This window comes from Falco naumanni, chromosome 7, assembly GCF_017639655.2.
Source record: "Falco naumanni isolate bFalNau1 chromosome 7, bFalNau1.pat, whole genome shotgun sequence".
Taxonomy (NCBI): domain Eukaryota; kingdom Metazoa; phylum Chordata; class Aves; order Falconiformes; family Falconidae; genus Falco; species Falco naumanni.
This window is the reverse complement of record NC_054060.1, coordinates 52,477,119-52,500,126: the sequence shown is the minus strand read 5'-3', so window position 1 is coordinate 52,500,126 and position 23,008 is coordinate 52,477,119. Positions and strand designations below refer to the sequence as shown.

Below are 23,008 nucleotides of genomic sequence, written 5' to 3'. Positions count from 1 at the left end.
GCTATATTTAGAAACCAGGACTACAGTTAACTTGGATGCAGCTGTGCTGGCAAAGATGTTTAAACCGCTACTATGCCAGCACAGGAAAGAAATATCATTGTAGGTGTTTCTACACTAAACCACTATCAGTTCAATCACACAATTGACAAGTTGTTAAAAAAAAGTACTTCTAGCCAGTGTTAATAGCAACACCTATGGGTAGACTGGGCTTTAGGTTCAGAAATAAGTTCTATGTATTCATGGTTACAATCGCAGCAATTATAAACTTGTTTATAACCTCAAGGTGTTTGGGGGCAAAGGGGAGGCTGGTTCTTTGGTCTATATTCATCTTTCTGTTGCTACTGCTGACTGAATCAACAGAAAATTATGGAAGGGAAATGATATTGTACAATAATAAAAAAAATTCACAAGATCTGCTTTAGTTCTATATTTAAACAATTTGCAAGGTAAGCATGCTGTGGTCAGAAGCACTCAAGGTCTCTGATACTGAGCTTGCCAATCTCAAAGGCACTAGGCTAGGCAGTGGACATTTTTAGGTTTTTTGGTAGCATGACAAAGCTACCAAAGCAAGCAACACTGACATTTAACACAGCTGAACATATCCCAGCTGTGCTAATAATTAGTCACATCTAGCAAGATTCCTCTGCAAAGTGATTTCTATTTGTTCCTTGGGTTCTTTCTGATGTGCTAGCCTACTCAGATCACGTTAAGCCAAACACGCAAAGAACACGGTAAGCAGTAATCTGCTCTAAAAAGGGTATCTGTATCAGCCTTGAAGCCTTAGATGCACAGAAGCGGTGTGGGCAATAGACTCTCTGGAACCACGTTTCAAAAGTGACACGAGTTTACCTATAGGAAGATTCCAACACCCATGGCCATTTGGTTGTTGGTTCTTCTGCTGGTGGACAAGAAGGTATCACGCAAATCTGCCTGCAAGGGCTGCAGCAAGACCACTATTTGCCATCCATTCAAACAGACACTGATGGCCATGACAGTAAAATTCTATCTTGTCCTTCTATTAGTCAGCATCTGGTTACTTACATGTTGTAACTGGTTTCTTGTTTACATTTTGCTTGCTTCTATTATCAGTACACGGTCAAATAAATTTCCCTGTGATGGTTTCCAAGATTGTATGACGTGAACAACAGCAACAGTAACATTATTAAACAAAACTGCAAAATAAGCCAGAAAAAGTTTTTATTTTATTAGGAATGGTACATTTAAACACATGTAAGACTTTGGGATTAATTTACATATTTTTCCAAAAATGTTTCCCTTGATGATACAGAAGTTAAAAAAAATTATCTAATTCCAAACGATAAGAACAAACAGTACTTGCAGCGGAAATTTCTATTAATCAAAACAACTGTGCATTCAGGAGATTTAAAGAAATTACCCTCTTTACGCTTTACCATGATTCACTTTTCCTGTCACAACCGACTACGCTTTTCCTGGGATTTTTTTGCTGCTGTCATTACTAAAATAACCTTTCTTTCCATCAAGACTATTGCTAGTCATACACACATTATTCAGTATCATACTTTTGGGTATGAAAGCTATGTCACTTTATAAACATCAAAAACATGGACATGCATATTGACATTTCTGTGCAGTTTTATGGAGTCACTTGTCAAATAAGGCCTCTACATACAATACCACATACTACTGAATTACTGGAAAATTATTATAATGGATTCCCAATAATCCTGATATCTGGATGGTACATCTCATTTTAACAGGAAATTCCAGCTTCCATTACTGCTTAACATTATATTGATTCACTATCCAAATGAGTAATATTCAACTAACCAATGTGTATTCCTGAAAGTTTGTTGCAAATTAAGCATATTATCAAGGTAATTTAAAGCTGGAACTTAAACAGCCTGTTAAGCCAAGCAATGGGGAGAAAAAGTGAACTCTAAATTCAGCTGGTCCATCCATTCTCACAGAAAAGTAGCCACAGAACCTTAAAGGAATAAAATCTATACTTCCTGTTCTCAGATTTAATACCAAGGACAAAAGCTAACGTAGTATTTTGGAAGTCAAAGGCCTTGGAGGTGGAGGGGGAAGTGAGGGGCAAGAGAGGGAGAAAGCAGCATATTGTCTCATCCCATTACCTCAGCATTATGTGTACATAATGTATCTATGATAGAAATGTTTACTAATAGCAGGGAAAAAAAGTAAAAAAGACTTCCCACTCCAGACTTCACTGAAAGGAGAAAGCTGACAGCCCCTCCTCACAGAGATGGCCTACTTGATGACAGGCACTTTGGCAATGTAAGAGGAGGTTACCCTTTCATCATGTTAACTCTTCCCCTCCCAGTTCTCATGTAAAATTTGTCTCAAGTCTTCAAGAAACTTGAGTCAAATTAAATGCATTAATACATCTCTAAGAGCAGGTTAACTACGGCTATGAGTAGAGCTCGATCTAGAACGAGATTTTCTTTTAGACGAAGAGGGAGATGGGGAAGCTAGCAAGCTGGAGCGGTGGCTCTTCTGGGAGTAACTCTTTTTAGGTGTACGACTGCGAGAACGAGATCGGGACCGGGATCGGGACCGGGATCGAGAGCGAGACCTGGACCTTGATCTTGACCTGGACCTGGACCGGCTGTCTGATCTGGAAGATCCTGTAGACCTGGACCTGCTGCGAGATCTTGAGTAACTCCTTGATCGAGATCTGCTTCTAGAGAAACACAGTACAAAGCTACAAAGCTGTAGTCTCACCTCCTAATAGATTTAAAGTACTCAATTTAAGTTCTCAACTATTTTGCAGGCACAGCACATCCATCTGAACATCTGAATGTGCTATGCACAGCACTCTGTTATTTGAGAGTACTGCTAGATTGCTGTTTTCCTCCGTCACAACAGTATCTTCTTAGGCCAAGGCCAGCAGAAACTGCTAGCCTTGACATTCTTTGCTAGCTTGGCAAAATATGAACTGCCTAATAAAAGATGCATTCCCCTCCCCCTGCCAGGAGGAGACAAAAAAACGTTTAGCCATTTTTCAAGAAAAGCACAGAAATGAAAATTCATACTGGTGCTATTTTTTCTCTCTAGAAACACCCATGTAAATTAGTTAGGGTTTCTTTCAAGACTCTAGAAAAAGTCCCTAAAGGCATGGAACACCAGCACACTTCAGGGTGTAAGAGTTTAACACCTCCTCTAGTCATCTGTCCATTTTGTCATGAAAAGAAAGGGATTTATTTTTGAAAGACAATGAAAGAACAGCAGCTAAACAGGTTTTTTTAACGACTAAATGGCAGAACTACTTTAGGAATAATGAAAACAATCTATTTTATTCATAGTTTTTTAAAAGTCCTTTCATTCAAATATAAAATTTTATCTTTAAAGAAACCCACCTCCTTACTCTCATCCAAAAATGTTCTATTTATGCTGTTTTTAGCAAGTTAGTTCTTATCTAAATCTATTTCCACTGCTAGAAAGTGGTTCTGTGCTGCGGTATTTAGCTTAGGGGAAAAGAATTAGGTAATAAAACTTAGGCATTGATACTACTGAAATCCATGCCCTCAGCAGAATTTTATCAGGTCAGGTGACATACCTGTGCCTTCTGTGATCTTCAGTCAGTTTAATTCTGCGCCCATTCAGCTCAGTGCCATCCAGTTTTTCCAATGCACTCTTCATATCACTATACGATGCAAATTCCACAACCCTATATATATATACCATCAGGAAAAAAAGAAAAAGTTTCAGAGAAACTGAAAAAGAAGAACAACTTTGGGCCTTTTTCAATCTGTTTAATCACAGCTTGATGTTTTATCTTCTCAAAGCTAATTTTTAACTTGGTTGACAGGAAAGTATGACACTAACAGTCCTAGCCTTTCAAACATTACAAGCACTCTCATCTGCAATGAGATGGAGAAAACGCAGGAAGCTACACAAACCTGCACCAGCTGAGGAAGTGTCTTTCAGTCCTCTACTAAACTGCATTCTGAAGCGTCCAAGAAACAAAAACTTGGAGACTCTCCTGCCCTATTGACATTTTTAATAATGAATAGAAAAATCCCATGGGTTTAGGTTTTTTTCCCCTAAAAAAAAAGTATACGTAAGTTGCATTTGCTCGCATTGGCCCTAGAGCACTCTTGCCAGCACAGCCACTCTGTTCATATTTCCCTCTCTCCTGCTTCTCTGCAGCAGTTTTGTAGTCTGCAGAATTAAGAACTGGAGAGAGGGCAACTAGGTGTTCCCTATTGGTTACGTTCATTTCCTCTGACTTTGACTGTTGAACCAGTGCAAAGCAGCCACAGACAGGAGGTATTTTAGCCTCAGGAGTCAGATCATAAATGATTATACATATCTTAAGTTAAAGACAGCAGAACTCAACTGTTGGAAGTTACCCTCCCTTCCCTTCCTGCTTTGACAATTTTTTTTTCTTTTTTTAAGAAACATTCTACTTTGACACGCTGTAGAAACTGAGTTCAATACCACTTCTGAACTCCTACTTACTGACAGTTTGTTTGGAGTTTTTTGTTTTGTTGTTTGTTTTTAAATTGGAAAAAATTCAGCATCTAAGCCACACCATAGATTCATGTTTCATTTATTTTATATTGCCAAGATAATCTTCCTTCAACAGTTTCAGTTATCATACAGGTATAGGCATAAAATGAACTTACCCTTCATTCCTGTTGTTTCTGTGTGCATCCACATAGGTCACCTCCCCTGCTTTTCTCATGACATCTTTCAAGTCCTGCAGCAGAAGTTAACATTTTAGTCTTAAACAGGACACAAATGAGTCCAGCTAGTAATATCCCCCCCGAAAACTTTCTCTGCTAAAACCGCTTAATGCTTTTGTATTTATATATATCTAAAAATATGTATGATTTCAAAAAAAGTTTCTGAAAAAGCCTATGTAATAGCAGCTGCATATAGAAAGGATCCCTCATTTTTACAACTGCAGTGAATAAAATATTGCTTTTAAAATAATGCTGCATCCCAAAACCATCTATTATGAAAACACAATGCAATACTTTAAATACCTACATATGCACTGAGATCAGAACTATAACAGATGAAAAGCAACATAGTATTAAATTAAGATTTTCATGACTAAACCCCCAGTTAAATGACAGTCCCACATACATAGACAAATTCATTCTATATGCTCACCTCCCCCAACTTCACCGCAAAATTAAAAACAAAAAGGTATAATTACTATATAAACAATATTTTTACATAGGGAAATTTTTTTCTTATATTTCACTTGGAATATCTGTCACACTACAGTGCCACATCAGTAGACACCCTTGTATTTAACTTAATAGAGGCTAAAGACACAGACACTGTAACATTACTTGCTCAGCAATAGGATAAAGTACAAACAAATAATGCAAAAGGCCACTAAAAAGCTAAACATTTGTATAAGTTAAAGCAGTACTTTTACCAAACACTATCTGGTATTTTATAATCCCAGACTACTTACCGCAACATGCCACAAGTGGCAGATGATATAAGAAGGTACCTTAAGCAAAGAGTTGCTTGTCCAATACCTAGCTGGCCAAGAGGAACTCTCTTACATGAGAAAGGCAGAGTGATGGCTCATAGCAATATGCTTCACGGAGGTACCAGAGGCCCTGAAAGCACTGGACATAGTCTCCAGTCTCCAGAAGTGGCTAAAGAACCCGAGGATGATCTGTGCTAGCCAATCGAGATCAAACCCAGGCAAACCAAGATCTAGATCGCCAAAAAACAGGAGTGTCATAGGAACCAAAAAGAAAATTCAGAACAGGCCAAACCCTAGAATTTCAGCCACTAGAAAACCCCCAAATCTTTGGTTCTTTTTCCTCCACACAAGAAAAATGAGGGTTAACCAAATCAAGGTTGTTAGAAGAGGTTCAAAATGCACTTGGTTAGACATATGCTCGAGGAAGAAAAGACTATGAAACAAAAAGCCAAGAAAAACTTAAGAACATTTGCTACAGAATATAAGAAGGCTTAGTTTTATCTAATCTTTCAATTAAATAGTTTTATTTTAAAAACTGGCATATGCAAACCAGTAACTATTTTCCTTGTTTCACATGTGCTTAACACAAAGAAACCTTAATAGCAAACGAAAAATGGGCCCTACAGTACCATTAAAAGTAACACTTCAGTCTCGGCATGTTTATCCTAATTCAGAGATGAAGAATAAAATTTGGGCTCTGCTAAAGTCAATGACAACTTAACCAGACCAGGACTGGTAAACCAAAAGGAAGTTAGAAAATGTTAATCTACATAAATATTTTCTATTTCAGTAACTTTAGGCTTTAAAACTGAACCCCCCACAGACTTGCCACACTATACTCTGAATCCTAAGGATCATCATCACCAAATATAATTTGTAACAGTAATGTCAACACAAATAAGGTGCCAACATTATTGCTTAAAAGACCGTAAGTGTGCATGTGTTATAAAATCTCAGAGTAGTTGCTATTATTAGGGGAATGTTTTAAAATTAACTGGTTTTACTTTATCAGTGGAAGAGTCAAATTTTATCCTAAGGTTCCTGTTCTGGTTCACCTTAAACAGCAAAAGAATACCCTGCTGTCCTTAACAGAAAAAGAAAATAAGGTGTAGGACAATCATAAATAGGAAAAACAGAAATTAAAAATTACACCTTGATGTAACACAGATCTACTTTTCCCAACAGCTTGAAAATTTACAGATTCTGAAAAACTAATGAGGGTGGTTGGAAAGCTCTAAACACACAGAAATACATTTGCTAAAATAAGGAGAATTCTGGCAGTTTGTCTACTTAGATATGAGCTTATAAATGAACAATATAGTCAACAACGTGAAGAAACTGATCTGAATACAAATTTTATTTGTGGTTGGTTGTTTTGTTAGTTTTTTTTTTAAATATCCCAACACAATACCTCTTAAAGGAGACAAGTTATCAAAGCATGGGGATCTGCACACATACAAGATGAAATTATGCGTGTAAGTTGAAAGCAAGGTTCCATATCAATCGTGCTTGCCAGAAGCTCAGGGATAAGAAAGGAAGAACAATGCCACTACTGTTAACATATTGGCTATTTTAATCTGTGGTGTAAGTAGCATAGTTAAAAGCAGTTAAAACACTGTAGTCAGTATCAAAGCAGTACAGCTTCAAAACTAAATGAGGCTTGTGTATGGATGTTAGCTTCAAATGATTTCTATTTAGGCAGGTATCAAGAAGTAACGTCTCTTATGCTAACTTAGCATATATTTGAAAGAGTCATATTAAAACATTTAATTAGAATCCTAAAGATTCATTGGTATGAAATCTGAATTGGGTGGGCTTCAGTCTAAAATGGTAAGTACACATAAAGCCATTATAAATATTGACAAGTAAAAGAATTTTACAGAAACAATTTTTTCCCCCCAAGTTATGAATTTAATGCTGAACAGCCCTATAGGATTTATTCTCCTTAACATTCCATTCTAGCTTACTTCTCTGGTTCCTACTGTCGTTTCTAAGCACTGTGTTTTATAACAATCTCTTCATAAACATAACTGCATAGCATACTCGGAACACATTTAGATGAAATCCAGTTGCTCATCACCAACTCGGAAGCTGTTTTTTTAGTTATTCAATAATTAACACAACTGTACAATTATGAACCTTTTGAACCTGTCATGCAGAAAGTAAACAAACCTAGTTCAACTGTTTATCTGCATGGACTGTACCCAAGCTCTTATGGAACACATCAGCAGAGCTCCAGGCAAGGCAAACAGCCTCCTCACGCGAATTTAGCTGCAAGACCAAGGCTTTGAACATTCATGGTGTTCCACTGCATCTTTCAGTACACTAATTAAAGTATCTTTATTCAAAGAATATAAAGGTTAACAAACAAGACTAAACTCCACTATTCACTCACCTCTTGTAAAAGCATCTATTGCTATGCCCTTAAAAAGTAAACTTTCTGTAGACTGTATACTATGTAGAACACAACTAAAGGAACTGATTATATAGTTATTCTGTTACAAGCCAGCTAAAAATTAGCAAAACCTTAGCAAGGGGTGTGGGGAGAAAAAAAAAAAACACAAAAAAAAAGGATGGCAAGAAAGCTTCAAAAGACAATTATTTAAAGTTTGGGTTTTTTAGAAAATATCTACAGTAAGCTTTATTGTCACAAAAATATTTTGCAAAACATAAGAAAAGACTGTAAATTTCACTCAAAACAAAGGCATGCACTTCCAGGTTTAACAATCCAAAAAGGATGACAATCTGAATGGATGCTATGCTTCAATAATTTAGAAACAATCTATATCATTCAAAAGTTTTATCAGCTGGTAAACACAAGTAAGCAAGAATCAGTTCCCAACTACAAAATCTAGTTATACAACTATCTGCACAGCTGTGAAACAAAAGACTTCTTTAAGCTTTTAAGCGTTCAAATGCTAATTTTTAGCAATCACTTAAGCTTTTTTGCTTATGTTTTATTCATATTAAATATTTATGATGGCTTTATTAAGAAACCAGGCTGACAGCAGTCTTACTTCCAAGGCAGGAAAATAAGGTATAAAAAAATGAAGTTAAGAGGTTAACTCACCTGCCAGCTGATACGGGATGAAAGGTTTTCAACTATGATCCTGTGTTCTGTACGAACAGGAGGTCCATACCTGCTAGAAGCATTCAGAGGAGAAAAAAGGGAGAAAAAGTCTCCAGCGTAAGGAATTTAGAACTTAGGAGATCTGATGTTTTCTATAATTTGCTGAGAGATTTAAGTATTTTCCTTGTTGCTGGTCTGCAGATTTGATACTCCCTACTCAAGATATATTTAGGACTCTGCTACAAGAAGAGAGCTGCTACAAGGGGATTAAAAAGGATTCTGACGAAGAACTTTGTATGAAGGCAGCCAGTATAGCTGCCATTTTTAATAGATACACTGAAATAAGTGCCTAGCAAAATGAAAATAATGTAAAGAGAATTATTTTAACTTTGGTGTTTGATAGGCTTGGCTCACACATCTGGTTTTGGAGAATATTAATGTAAAGGGCAATTATTAAATTTTTTTTTTTTAGTTGGTAGGGTGAATTCTGCTTCACGTCGGAGATGGAAGGCACAATTTAAAAGCATCTTAGTTCATGCTTCTAAATTCCAAATCACTTGTTAGTATTTATAAATGTCACCATGACCTATATGAGGTATTTTTGTGGGTAAAAATACTTTTATTTTAGTAAAATGAGAGCTAGATAACTTTTTCCTGAAGTAACTGTGGCAATTTACAGTTCCTGAATGAAAGCTGATGCTTTTTACTTAACCAAAAATTAAGAAGACCCTCTCAAAAAGGAAAATGTGGCTTGAAAGTGTTCATACGGAAAAGTAAGGCATCTGGAAAGAACACTGCCCTTGCACGTCATTTCTGTTCCCAATCCTAGTCATTCTGAATCCAAAGGGATCTGAGAACTATGGAAAAAGGTATACCAGCCTTTAAATAAATAACGCAGGATTCTAACAATGGCACTATTTATATTACTACAAAAAGATTCAAGAATCATGAACACTGACCTTACAGAAAATTATTCTCATCTTCTCCTCCCACAGAAACATAATCCTAAATTGTGCGTATTGATTTGTACACTGAAGCATAGGCAATTTCATTTCAGTGCATACCTCAAAGTGTCCCAATTTTTTTCAGAACATCCAGATCTTCCGGGCATTTAAAGAGGTCCCACAGTCCCAAAACTGGCAGGCTGAGTCTCATTTTTCCATTATTGCAAACCGCAGTCTCTTCCTGTCTGGCATCGGCAGTCTGACGTCATGAACATGACTACAACGTCAGATGCCCACGACCTTCAATCACACTTCCTACTTTAAAAGTCCACTTTTAGCCTGGACCTCGGACCAATTATACCGCATCAAGGTTACTGCCACTAAAGAAAAAATAATCTAATTAGCATACTTGCATATGCAAATTAGATGTTCCAGACACTGGTTTGTAACCGGCAGCAATTCTGACCTTGAAACAAACGCAGAGGTTTATGTCAGTTAAGTCTTCATCTTTCTTCCAAACTCTGCTCTGCATAGGCCACAGCTATAAATGTTTCTACAGAGTAAAATATTCCATACATACTTGTTTCACACAGGCAGATACCAAGTACAAAGGTGTAATGTGTAGTTCCTTAGCAGAACATGTGCAAATCTGCAGAACTTTCACAAACTCTGCTGCAAGTTCACACAGTGTTCACCACTGGCTCAAATCCCTGAAAGTGAACAACTGCATAAACACTGTATGTCCACTACAGGTATTCTAGATAGGAGCTATGTCCTGTTTTTCAGATTCCATTGTCAGACAGAGGCTCTCCATCAGCAAGGCATCTGTTCAGTCAGCAAACTTAAGTCAATTGGTATTTAAACACTTCTGCGTGTGCTAGTATCTTGTGCCCTAGCACTGTCTCTCAAATACAGTTCTTTTGTATGCTGTGCTGAAGTAAGCATTTTGATAACCATACAACTGGAAATGTGAAAGCTTGGTTAGACAGTAAATATCTTGAACTACTACTCTATAATAATTCTACTTAGCCTGTAAGCTCAGTTTAATGCCAAAAGCCTCAACAAAGACGCTCTGGTATCTTTCTTGATTTAGGGTCAAAAACAGCCAATCCAACTGCAGCACTACTCCTTCACACCACTTACACAACAGTAGGAAGCAAGACCAATGTACTGCCTACAACATGGAGAGGGAGCATTTTATAACGGGTTTATGAACCTCTGTGAGCCAGTTAAACTGCTTTTAAATCCACATTCTCCTCAGGCAGAGGAGGTAAATGATAGTAATGGACCTCCAAGGTTTGAGAACATGAAAGTTCTTTCGTGAAGCTATACAAGGAAACAGAGCTGGATCCCTAACTCCACCCACAAGAAGAAAACAGTATTTCAGTACAGTTCTTCAGCTACTGTGTTTGTAAGACACAGAGTCCAGACCACTTACCTAGATCCACTCTGCGACTGGTAATAACTGAACCGTTGTGGGAATCTGCCCCTTCCCCTTCGGGCTCGAGCATGCTCAATTGTAACCCTTATGACAGGAACAAAAAAACAAACAAAAAAACCCACAAACTTTGTTTGACACTGACTTACATCTTTTGCAACTGGAAGCACACATGCACAAACAAGAATTACCTTGCCCTTGCAAATAATGATTTATAACAGAGTCACTGGCATTTCTTAAAGAGCCAGAGCAGTGGTATTCTCTTGTCTCAAATCATCACGAGTCTGTAGTTCAGACTGAAACAATTAAATTTGCTCAACCAGAGCCCAAGAGTAATCACTAGTAATCAGAGGGAAAAGAGTACCAAAATGATTAACAACAATCTACTGACCTAAAACCAGCTCCCACAATCGAAATACAAGTTACTCTAACATGCAACCAGTACAGTCCACATTGTTGCAAACTGAAGGGCAACGTTCCAAATGATGAGAAGCTAGCATCACCTTATTTTCTGAAGTCAACAGACAGATAAGTAATAGATATGTAAGTTTAATTCACTTTTACTAACATTTCTAGTGACAAGACCTTGAGTTAGCTTTGAAGGAGAAATAAGTGCAACTGGAAAAAACAGTGAGCCCTGCTCCAAACCACCCCTCCTCCAGTCATGTCTTTGTGCCTCATATAAGCTTGCAGCCAGGATCCCAATGAATCTCTTTAGATAAAGTTATGAACACTGTATCCCACCCCTGAGCCACAAGAAACAGATGTCACAGCACAAGCTAATGCATTGTATTTAGATGCAAAGCACTTTTGCTGTTCTTAAGGGAAGTTACAGTATCATGCTTACCTTTCATCACACAACTCTTTACCATTTAGTTCATAAATTGCATCATCAGCATCCCGGTGGTCTTCAAATTCCTAGAAAGAAAATAGGAGTAAGAAAGTATTTTCCATCATAGTATATTCAAATGTCAAAACACATTTTCTTTATAAATTTTACATTTCTGCAGCAACAGCCAGAACACTGAACAAGGAAGTAGATTCCATTTATGACTGAAAAGCCAAGATGTTCCTGTTCACGACCATTTCTTCTCCTTCCACCCTGCAAACTCCTTTTGCCTCCCTCCATTGTTTCAGTTTAACTCTTTCCAGGACCTACACAGAAAAATTACCTGGTTTATTACAGAAATGTTTAAAATACTTTTCATGAGAGAGGTGGGGAAGTTACTTCAAGGTGTACAGTTTAAAACACAGGCCTACGTACAGGAAAAGCCTGTACAACACCACAAGCTGACCAACTGCAAACAAGAGCATGAGAGCTGTGCACTCCCAAACTTTTTAGAGACTTCTGGGCTGATTTAATTCTTACTAAATTGCCAAAGAGAGTAAACCAGAAAAAAAAACCTTCCTATTTTTTTTCTGAGCTAATTCAGCTCACTAGTCTGGCAAAAAGGTGCCTGTGTAAGAAAAGTAAGAAACAGACACCCCTCTTCAGAGTAGCACTGGCCACCTGTGGGTCTGGATCACCTATAATACGCAATTCCATATACTGTTGCAACAGAATCTGTCACTTTGCTTTTGGCAGCAATGCTGCCTTAGTCAGCCAGAGTAGCCTCTGCCCACTACCCAGCCCACTGATTCTTGGCAAAGCTGTTTGTACAGCTCTGCAGGAAACTGGGTCAAGAAACATCCAGAGGAAAAACAGCAGACTTTGTGCAGGAGGTGGGGTGAAAAAGAAGCGTTACTTTTCAACGAGATCAGCTACCCAGGTAGGTTCATTATGTGGCTGAACAACCATGGTAACACCACGTGAGGCAAGAGGAGAAAGGAAAAAAAGTAAGCAGTGGGAACAAGCAGCTGGGTAGGGACTGCTTGAACCAACAGTGTGGATGGAGAGGAAAAAAAAAAGTGGAACTGCAGCTTCAGAGTAATGAACAACAGAGAAGAAGCTTCTCAAGTTGAAGAAAGTGTTTGCATAACTATAAACAGCTTTTCAGAAGCAATACTGGCTTAAGCAACCTACCCCTGTCTGCACTGAAATCTGTTTCACTATGAAGTGGAACATCACACATCCTTGCATGATGCAGATATTACCTTGAGAAAATTAATTTAGGCCCAGCATTTAAGAGTAGCTATAGTTAGCATCTACAACTCCCCTGATTTCAGCTAGTTTCTAACAAACTGAACATCTGCAAGTCTATCTAGCTTTACATACTAGCTTTATGGTCTGAAGTTTGAAAATATTCTGCAATGAAGTCCACAAAATTTAAGTAAATATAGTTAGTTTCAAAGATCAAGCAGTGATTTCAATCAGGTACAATGAAACATGCTTTTGACATTACAACAATGTTCAATCAAAATAACTTTGTTAATAGGGTTTTTAAATACGTATTTTAAATAAAAAAAACCAAAGATGAACTGACAGCCCATGACAAGTGAGGTACCACAAAGGATAATGCTATTCAATGTATTTATAAATGATCTAGATGACAGAACTGAGTGCACTCTCACCAATTTTGTGGCTGACACCAATGTGGGAGGAGAAATAGATATACCAGAAGCGTATCTATTTAAGTAAAAAACACAGACAGACCTTGATAGGTTGAAAGATTTTATCAACAAGAAGTGCAAATTTTAACAAAAGAGAAATATGAAATCCTGCAGCTGGGATCGAATAAACCTAAGCAGCTGAACATGCTGGGTTCTGAGTAGCTGGAGCGTAGCTCTGCTGAAAAAGACATGGACAATCCTTGCAGAGAGTCAGCTAAGCATGAGTCAGCAGTGCGGCCTTGCTGCAATGAAAGCAAACTGCATCCTGGGCTGTTATCAGGAACAGTACAGCCAGCAGACCAAGGGATGTGATTATTCCACCCTATTTGGCATTTGTCAGGCCACACCTGGAACACTGTGTCCAGTTTTGATCCCTCCAACTCAAGGAAGACATTGAAAAACTGGAGTGGGACCAGCAGAGGGTCATCAAAACCGATCAGAACGTTGGAGAACAAAGAAAGGTCGAGTGTACCGTGTCTGCTCAGCCTGAAGAAAAGGCAGCTCAAAGAGGGTCCAGTTAAAAGTCTTCCAAAACCTAAACAGTTACAGAGATGATGGAAGTACTCTCCTCACGTAGGGGCACAGTGACAGGATGACAGGTGAAGGGGCAAGTGAAGTTTTGTTCAGATGTAAGGAAAAAATTCTTCATCATGAGAACAATTATTATTATTATTTTTAGACACAGTTATGGGACAATTATTCAAGCCTGTTAGTGAGCTTTGAAAGAAAATGCTTCTGCCTAGGAACTGGAGAAGAGGAGGGAGGGTTTGGTGACTCATGTACCAGAGCTGAACAGAAGTTATGCCTGAATGAGTCAACAACCCTACCCAAGAAAAGAAGAGGAATGCTCAGAGAAAGGCCATTGAGAAACAGCAGCAATGGGAAAGGATACACTAACTAAATGCAGGTCCATGTCTAGATCAGCCGTGTACCTTTGGACTTTAAGAGGCAGGTATTTACCTACTGCAGTCAGCAAGAAGTAGCTCATACTGCAGGGCAATGAGGAACTGGCACATGTAGGAGTCAATACTCTTATGAAACCAAAGTAGGCAAAGCTTGTGGTTTTGTTCTTTTCCCACAGCTTCACCCAAGGATTGATCTTGGCAGAACAAATGACATGTAAGCCTGCCATAGGCTGCCCTGTGAGGGCAGTATCAACCTTTCCAGTTTGAACTCTGTGCTGCAGAACAGATAATTCTCAGTTCTCAGGAGAAAATAGTTAAGAAACAGGTTGATCAACTTGGGAACCTGGAAAGCTGTAAAAATTTGGACAACGGTTTAGGAGCACAGAGCTCTAGAAAGCAGTGGTAGGAAACTAAGATCCAATGAACTGTGTGTGCATTTCATTTAACAGTCTAACAGACCCATAGGCCCTGTGAACATACATTGATGGTGAATAAGCCTAAGTTTAGCTGCACAAGAGTTAAAAGCTGCGCTGCTTAAATCCAACAGCAAGCACCTATTACACCTGTTGCCTCAGCCAGCTCTTTGCTCTTATGTCAGGCCATTATTTAGAGATACAACCAAGCTGAGCAGGAGTGAGAAAGGAAGATAGTGGTTCTTATAAACTTTTCTGCAGGTTAAGTCTTTGTCAAGTTTTGTAATGCTATAACAGGGTATTTATACTGTCTTCAGAAATAAGGGATAAAATTTAAATCCATGGAGGACTATGATCAGAAAATGTATTTAATGCACCTAGAATATTACCAAGATTTTGAGCAAAACCTGGCTAAAACCAGGTAAAACTATAATCCAAACATCTGAAAAGCAGTCTGAAATGTGTATTAATATTTGCCATTTCCCACTGCAACTATTATTCTCTTAAGGATCCTCCCTTCCTTGACATCAGCCCAGCAAGAATAGTACCTGCAAGCAAAAGAAAGGAAAATAAAGTATTACTTACCACAAATCCAAATCCATTTTTTAGATGGATTTCTCGTATGCGTCCATATCCTTTGAAAAATTTCTCCACATCCCGCTCCCGAGCGCGTGAGCTTAGGTGTCCAACAAAGACACGGCAGCCACTCATCTTAAGGTTGATGCTAAGAAACAAAACAGCACTGTTTATCAGATTAACCAACTTAAAATAGGGTGATTAAGATCACTTCTGTATCTCAGAAATCTTGGTTAAACAGGATTTGATTTTATTGTCCTCCCAGTATATGTATTACAAACCAAATTCTCTATAGCCAGATAAGTAAGAAAATCCTGTCTTACTGACTTCTAGCAGAACCTACACAAACTCTCAGTTTTGTCTTTTTTAGTCATGTAAAGACTTAATGCATCTGAAATTATATTTTTTGTTTGCTGTTAAGACTAATAAGGCTTTTGTATCACAGAGCATGATAAAAACCACTCTATAAGCTCCAAGATACTGGGTTAAGAGCAGTTAAAAAAAAGCCACCATCAAAACTGTTATGCTAATCACTGGAAAAACAACATAAAACATTCTCAAACTTTTGCTTTCACCTGAAGGAATTGTTGCAATAAAAGTTGTATCAGCATCCAAAAGATAAAGAGTAGTCAGAAAATTATTTTCATTTGCACTAGCCATAAAATACCTTATTTTGACAGTCTATCAAGTTATGAAGAAGAAACATTTTGTTGTGTGATATTTCAACAAAGGCAAAACCAAAGGCTATTTTGGACGTTCGGATTTTCAAAACTATCTACCGATCCAGGATACATACTCTGAGATATTTTATGGAAGCTCCAATGTTTACCTTGAGTATGTAATTTTTTTTTTTTTTTTTCAGTTTACGTGATTTAGAAATTTTTAAGTTCTTGTAACTGGAAAATATTAACTATTTGGCTCAGTGAGCTTGCCGTCACACAAAACCCAAAGAATCCAAGCTCTAAGGAATTGAAACACAACGTGATCTTAAATTACAATACTGGATTGCAAAGCAGATACAGTAAACAGACAACATATCAGGTCAGCTGTGAAAGTAATTCAAGACAATTTGAATACAGTATTTTGAATTAGTGTGATTTAACTTCTGTGTTAACACCCACTAGGTTTCTATTGATCAACTTCTTTATTCAGGCCCACTGTGCCACTAGAAAAGTGCCAGAACTTCAGAAGACAGTGTATAGGGCTTCTTATGGGGCAAGGGGTAGAAGTGTGCCAGCGCTTCACATAGATTAACCTAAACTGTCCCCGAACTACTACCTAAGCCAATAGCTATTCGATCACTTTCACATGAAAAGTTTTGTGCTTCCCCTACAAGAGCCTATGCTGCCCTCTGTAAGCACTGCCTCCTTTGTGCTCACACTTGAATTTTTATGCCCGCATGGAAATCCAGCTCAGACCGATTCAGCTCCCTCGCAGAGTTAGCTAGTCTTCCAAGGGATCGTTTCCCGGATGCATCCTCACCACACTGCCAAGGCCAGCAGTGGGTAGGTATTAAGGGAAAGACAGGCCTTTGCAGAGGAAGGCCAGACTTACATAACTACGTACTTTAAACACTGTAAGATCAGTCACCTCGGCAACGGCACTCATTTTTGGGTGCAACACAGCTCTGACAAATTAAAACGACTGTGTAACTGCTATTCAATACTTTCAGTTCTTAGTTTTAGGAAAACAAAGTGGGAAGAAGAATCACAGATGGAAATTAACATGGGCGGATGGAATTCATTCGCAGGACGGCCTGCGAAACCGTCACAGATTCAGCATAAAACATGCAAACTATCCGTGCATGCATTATTTACTCAACCAGCTGGGAGCACAATGGATGTGATATCTGTATCGACACCCGCAAGTCGCAGAGCTTCACAACGTCGCTCCTTGCACAACGCAACCGCGGCTGCTCATCGGTGACTCACAAGACACCACATACCGGCGGAAAAGCTCTCGGGAAGCACGGCCCCGCAGCGAAAGGCCATCTGCTCGTTCGGCTTTTTAAGAAACCGAGACGGGACGGGGCTGCGCTACACTGTCCGCCTCTCCGAGGCGGGGGGACCTCCTCCTCGGGTTCACAGACACCGAAGCACCGGGCCGCCCAATGGCGATCGCCCCTCCGGCTCTTCGCAGCGGACGCGGAAGCTTCGTGCTCCCCATTAGGCCCCGACGGCTCCCCAGCCCTCCCTCCGAGCGGCACCGCCGGGCCCAGCCCTCCCTCCGCAGCGCCACGGGGCAGCGGCGAGGCGCGCCGCCCCCCAGGGCCCGGTGCCGTCGCGCCTCGGTTACCCGCCCGCCGGCGGCCCCCCGCCGAGCGCCCGGGCCGGCAGCGCTGCGCGGCGCCAGCGAGGCCTCCGCCGGCAGCTGCCTTCCCCTCAGCGCGGCGCCGCCACAAGAAAGGCCTGGCCCGTCCCCGCCCCGCGGCAGGGCCCGGCCGCAAGAACCCCGCTCACAACTCAGCGCCCGACCCCTCCCGGGCCCCCCGCCACCGAGCGAGCCAAGGCAGGGCAGACACGCACCGTCACCGAGTGCTGAGTCCTGCGGGCCGTGAGGAAACCACTCTTCCCCGCCGCGGCGGCAATGGCTGCCGTGATCCTGCCAACGACCGACACCGCCGCGCGCCCCCAACGGATACTGCGCAACCGCCAACGCCCGACTCCAACTCCCAGCGTGCCCCGCGCAGCCCCGCCCCGCCCCGCGCGCGCCGGGAGCTGTAGGCGCTGCGGGCGGCCGGGTGGCGCCGGGCCTGGCCCGGCCTGGCCGCTCTCAGCTGGAGCGGGCGCTGCGGGGATGAGGGCTCCCGGGGGGCGGTGTCTGGCCGGGAGGAGCGGGGCAGGGGTGGCAGGCCGCGGCCCTGTCAGGGTTAGCTGTGGGGCCGAGGCCGCCAGGTCAGGGAGAGGCCGAGGTCGCGCCTGCCGCCACCAGGCCCAGGCTGCGGGGCAGGAACGCGCTGGGAGCCAGCGCTTGGCGTGGAGCCCTCTGGAATAAACCACGCTTCTTCCCCAAGGAAGCCGTGCTGTGCCTGTGCATCCTTGGCAACCTGCTGCAGTCCCCCGGACGTTGTACTTCGTGCTGAACTGCATGTGGCTTTTGACCAAGACATAGCAAAAAAAGATGGTTATCAGGCTTAACAAGCGGACGAGCAAAGGCACACGGCCGAAGAGTTCATCCGGTGTTACCCGTCAGAGCTCAGCAGCTACAGCTCTGCTAACACAAGTTCCCTGCGGCCAGGCCTGCCTCTCCAGAATTACCCGGCTTTGGATAAAATCGCAGTACTGTTACTGTCGCTGACACCAGGGGGAAACCTTGGGTGGGGAAAAGTGGCTCGCACGGAGATGCTAGGCAGAAGCAGTTTTTCCATGCACATACAAGCAGCATGCTACTTTCTGGTTTATCAGTGTCTGAGATGAACTCATTTTAGGGAGTTCCTGCGGTGTAGTTCATGACAGTTCACAGTATGACGATCGAGATAAAAAATGTTACCTGTTTCTTCAGTATAGCATAGCTGGTAAAAGCTTAATTGTTCGGATGCTTAAAATACAGCTGTAGTTTGTTTTGCCCATTTTTTCCCCTTGTCTGATAGCATTATGTCTGGATCTCCTGATTTAGCTTGGAGTAAATATCTAAGTTACGTCTGTGACATCATATGTTAGATTCAGGCATCATTCAAATTTCTTGCCATCTAAGTATTCTTTAGGATGCAGATAACCTACACATTCAACATCCATAATAAACACAATCATTTAGGTTGGAAGGGACCCATTGAGATCATCTGGTCCAGGCTCCCAAGATTGCCTGGGACTGTGATCAGCTTTTTAATGTCTCCAGAGATGGAGGCTTTACAACCTCTCTGGTCAGCGCAATCCAGTGTCTGACCAACCTTACAGTAAAAAAGTGTTTTCTTGTGTTCACATGAAATATCATGATTTCAAATTGTCAGTGTATGCTACTGAGAAGAGCCTGGCTCCCTCCCTTGAATTCCCTCCCATCAGGTATTTATACACATTCAGACTTCACCAGGCAGAACAGTCCCAGCTCTCCCAGCCTCTCCCTGCATGAGAGATGCTCCAGTCCCACAAACGTCTTTGTGGCCCTGTGCTGGACTTGCTGCAGTAAGCCCATATTTCTTTTGTGTTGAGGAGCACAGCAGAGGACACAATGCTCCAGGTGTAGCCTCACCAGTGCTGAGAAATCACTTCCCTTCGACCTTCCAGCAACATTCTACCTAACGCAGCCCAGGATGCTGTTGGCTTTTGCTGCAAGGCAACTGATGTGAACACTTACCGGTAAGAAAATGGAGTAATGTGACAGGTTAACAAAGGTACCTGTGGTTAAAAAAGAAAAAGTGGGTAGCTGTAGCTGGGGCGAGTATGTCTTAAACTTTGAATACAATGTCCAGTTGTAAGGCTGTTTTACATCTTTATTTGAGAAGACTGTCCAAGACACTCAAAATGGCAGCCCTGTGAGTCTTTCTATATAAATTCTGTGTGGATAGCAGAGCTGGACTATTATAGGAGTAGCACCAGAGCCTCTGTGTGCTTGTGCGCTTGAATTGCTGCATAGGAAGCTCAGAAGCAGAAAAAAGCTCCTTAGGTGGCAGTCTTGGAATGGTACAGGAGTAATAGGGATTTGAGTTGCTGGCAATAATGAAGATAGTCATGCTGGAAGCCAAATTAAAGCTTTGTTGGTTTTATCCTGCATCTCTGCAGCCTCTGGGGTCATGTCAGTGGGGAAGAATGTGGCTGTGCATATGGAACGCAGCTCTGGCTTCTCTGGCAGTCTCTGAGCCGGGCTGGAGTCCTGCTTTTCCTTTCTTGGTTGTGGACACTCTGCATGGGTGGTAAAAGGCATGAAATATATCATTAGAAGAATCTGCAGCGTTGCCTCTAGCGTGTGGGTAGTGTTTCTGGAAGCTATCGTGTGCAAAATCAACTTTCATAATAAAGCTGTATTTTAGTTTCCTCATTATTTTGGTTGCACAAAAAGATCCATCTCTCAGAAGACCGTCTGAAAGCCCACTAGGAACTATTAGTGCCCTGACTGCACACCTACAAATGTAAACACTCACTCAGCTGGAATCAGGATACTTAAAAAAACACAACCTGTTTGTTGCTGGGATAAATGAACTGCTTTCTTCCTTCCTCAAAGAAGACATTTTATTTTCTCTGTGGCAGAAAGCAGGATGCTGTGGTTCAATACCACAGATTAGAGATTATGCCCTCTATGATTATTCAAGTAAGAAGTAGCAGGAGAGAATTTCTTCATTAAAGTGATGGTGTAATGTTTGAATGTGCTTAATAATAAAGAAGGTATAAAGTGCTTTCTTAACTCTGCAGTTTAAAGTAGTCCTTGTTTTTAGGTTTTCTTTCCTGTTCCTTGGGTGCTTACTTTTTTTTTCACAGAGACAGACGGAGTGAGGCTGGAGAAATGCTCCCTGGCCCAGCCTATTAGGTGTCCTGCTGGTTAGGGTGCAGTCTTGGGAGGCTGGGATCCCCTGAGGAGGGATGAAGCCCTGAACTTGTGTTACTCCCCTTATGTGAAGGTATTTTAGGCAATTAGGCTCTTACAGAGCAAATGGGTGACAAACCCACCAAGGGGCTTTGCAAAGAAAGCAGCCAGTCTTGCTGTTCCGTACTGCTATTTGTACACGGGGTAAGGTTTGCAGCCCCCGGTGATGTGGGGTGTTTGCGAGGGAAATGCTTGGGCCCTGATGGGGACTGTCACCAGGGACCAGGTAGCTGGTTGTTTCAATGGCCCATTCCAGGCCTGCCCTGAAGCAGAAATGTAGGTGTGCAGAGAAGGCTTAGGTGTAACAGGGAAAAGCCTAGTGAACACTGCCTCCAGACTGGGGCAGCAGCTGAACAGAGACCGTTCAGATTGCAATTGTAAATTCAGGATTTGCATTTCAACCTTCTAGTGGCATCTAGCCCTTTTTCTCCATGTGCCACCTTCATCTGCACAGTGGCAATAACACTGTGTGCTTCCTGCAGCAGTCGTGAGAGATTATGCTTTTCCAGACAGCAGGAGGATCGGGGTCACTGAGGTATTGTGCTAGCTAGAGGTCCTTCACAATATTTTGCTTGAATGCTTGCTAGGTCACAGGATGTGAACTACTGACTAATAACAAGAAGGTGTAAATAAACTTGCTGAGAAGAGATAAGACAGAGATGGGATGTAGTGCAGTTTTTACCAACATATTTTTGTGCATGTGTGTCCCAGAAATCAGAGAACAAACCTGAGAAACTTTCCTTGTAGAGGAATGCAGTGGGTTGATTAGCATTGATAACATGCAGCTGTGGCCTTGCCTCGAAGGCAGTGGGTTGATTGACATGGATGTTGTGCAGCTGTAGCTCGTTCCTGCTAAGTGCTTAAATAGCACCGAGGAGGGTGGGAGAGGTGGTTGGGTGGAGTGGTCTGGTCTGCCTTCTGGAGGAAGGAGAAACAGTATGGACAGTAGAATCTGACCAAAGGTAAAAGCCTTGTTGTAGCCTACTAGTTTGTTTGTGCAGCCCCGTGTGAGGCTGACTGAGTTGGACTCCAACAACTGGTGCCTGACGTAGCTGAGACAAGTGGGAGAACCTGTGACCCATAACAGATGCTGTGACAGGTGAGCTGTTGACAACTAATTGATGTGGGTGTATTGCAATATTTGTTAGCCATCTTGACTCAAATTGCAACCCTTTCCTGACTGTTAATGTGGTGTTCAAACACGGGGGGGGGGAGGGGGAATCCATTTTAATATCTTATTGGTGAGTGTCTATAGTGGCTGTAACTCCTCAGAATATAGAAAAGATTAACTTTTCTCTTGCATTTTCAGTGGATTTAAATTGCTGAGACTATAATATACATAAAATAGTCTTACAGAGCATCCTTTCCTGTACAAGATTGTCTAACTTTATTCTTTGCAATGGCTGACTTCTCTACTGACTGTGGCACTGAACATGTTTTCTCGGTGCATGCTGGGGAGTGTTCTGATTACCTGTTTGTCTCAGGATATGCCCTAGACTTTGTTTATCATGCTAGGACTTTCCCAGCAGCTTAGAGCTAATGCAATGGATTGTAAGGGTTTACACAGTAGCAACTCTTTCAGTAGCCAGAGTCACCTCGGCAGTTTGATTAATTCAACAGGATTAAGCTTTCTTAGTACTTGGCTGCCACAGGGGTGGAAAAAATCTGTCCTACCCCAGCATCTGTAGTGCAAGTAATGTTGTACCAATAATCTTGTGGTCTGAAAATCATACCTGCATTCTGTTTTCTTAATAAAATCATTTTAGTTTGAGCTGTTCCTTTTCCCAGCCGTTACAGTCACCGTTTCTCTATTCCTTGCCCTCTCCATTATTTCCCTGATAAAACCAGTCAGTCTGATTCAGCTGGATGGATTGTCTGTGGATGTATGAATACTACTTTGAAACCAAGTTTATTCAAGGTTGCAGATCTGTTTCCTTTCATTGTTTTCTTGTACTGCTGGCTCTGCTCCTTCACTCCAAAAACAGATGCTGGCAGCACTGAAGACATTCAACAGTCACAAGATAGATTTGAGAGGCAGTTGACATTCTGGCAGGGAAGACAGACCCATGTTGTCTGAGCACTGATGTGTTTTTTGCCCCTGTACTGCCAGATAGTTATGCTGGGGCAGGTACTGAGACCT

The 23,008-nt window shown here is 41.3% G+C and overlaps 1 protein-coding gene across 4 annotated transcripts; it reads right to left on the bottom strand.

Moving 5' to 3' along the window:
- Window positions 1-1,180: 1,180 nt before the first annotated feature.
- LOC121090902 (serine/arginine-rich splicing factor 5-like) lies at window positions 1,181-18,025 on the bottom strand. Of its 4 annotated transcripts, none has more exons than XM_040599718.1 (8): window positions 17,880-18,025; window positions 15,364-15,502; window positions 11,758-11,828; window positions 10,911-10,997; window positions 8,529-8,601; window positions 4,632-4,705; window positions 3,560-3,670; window positions 1,181-2,683 (listed from the first exon to the last, which is right to left on the bottom strand). In XM_040599718.1, the coding sequence occupies exons 2-8, from the start codon at window positions 15,487-15,489 to the stop codon at window positions 2,401-2,403; spliced, it is 825 nt and encodes a 274-aa protein (XP_040455652.1). In that variant the 5' UTR covers window positions 15,490-15,502; window positions 17,880-18,025; the 3' UTR covers window positions 1,181-2,400. The 4 variants fall into 4 exon arrangements, with proteins under 4 accessions (XP_040455652.1, XP_040455650.1, XP_040455651.1 ...); XM_040599716.1 differs by having other exon boundaries at window positions 1,181-2,704; window positions 17,880-18,015; XM_040599717.1 differs by having other exon boundaries at window positions 1,181-2,704; window positions 8,529-8,598; window positions 17,880-18,010.
- Between the last annotated feature and the right edge of the window lie 4,983 nt (window positions 18,026-23,008).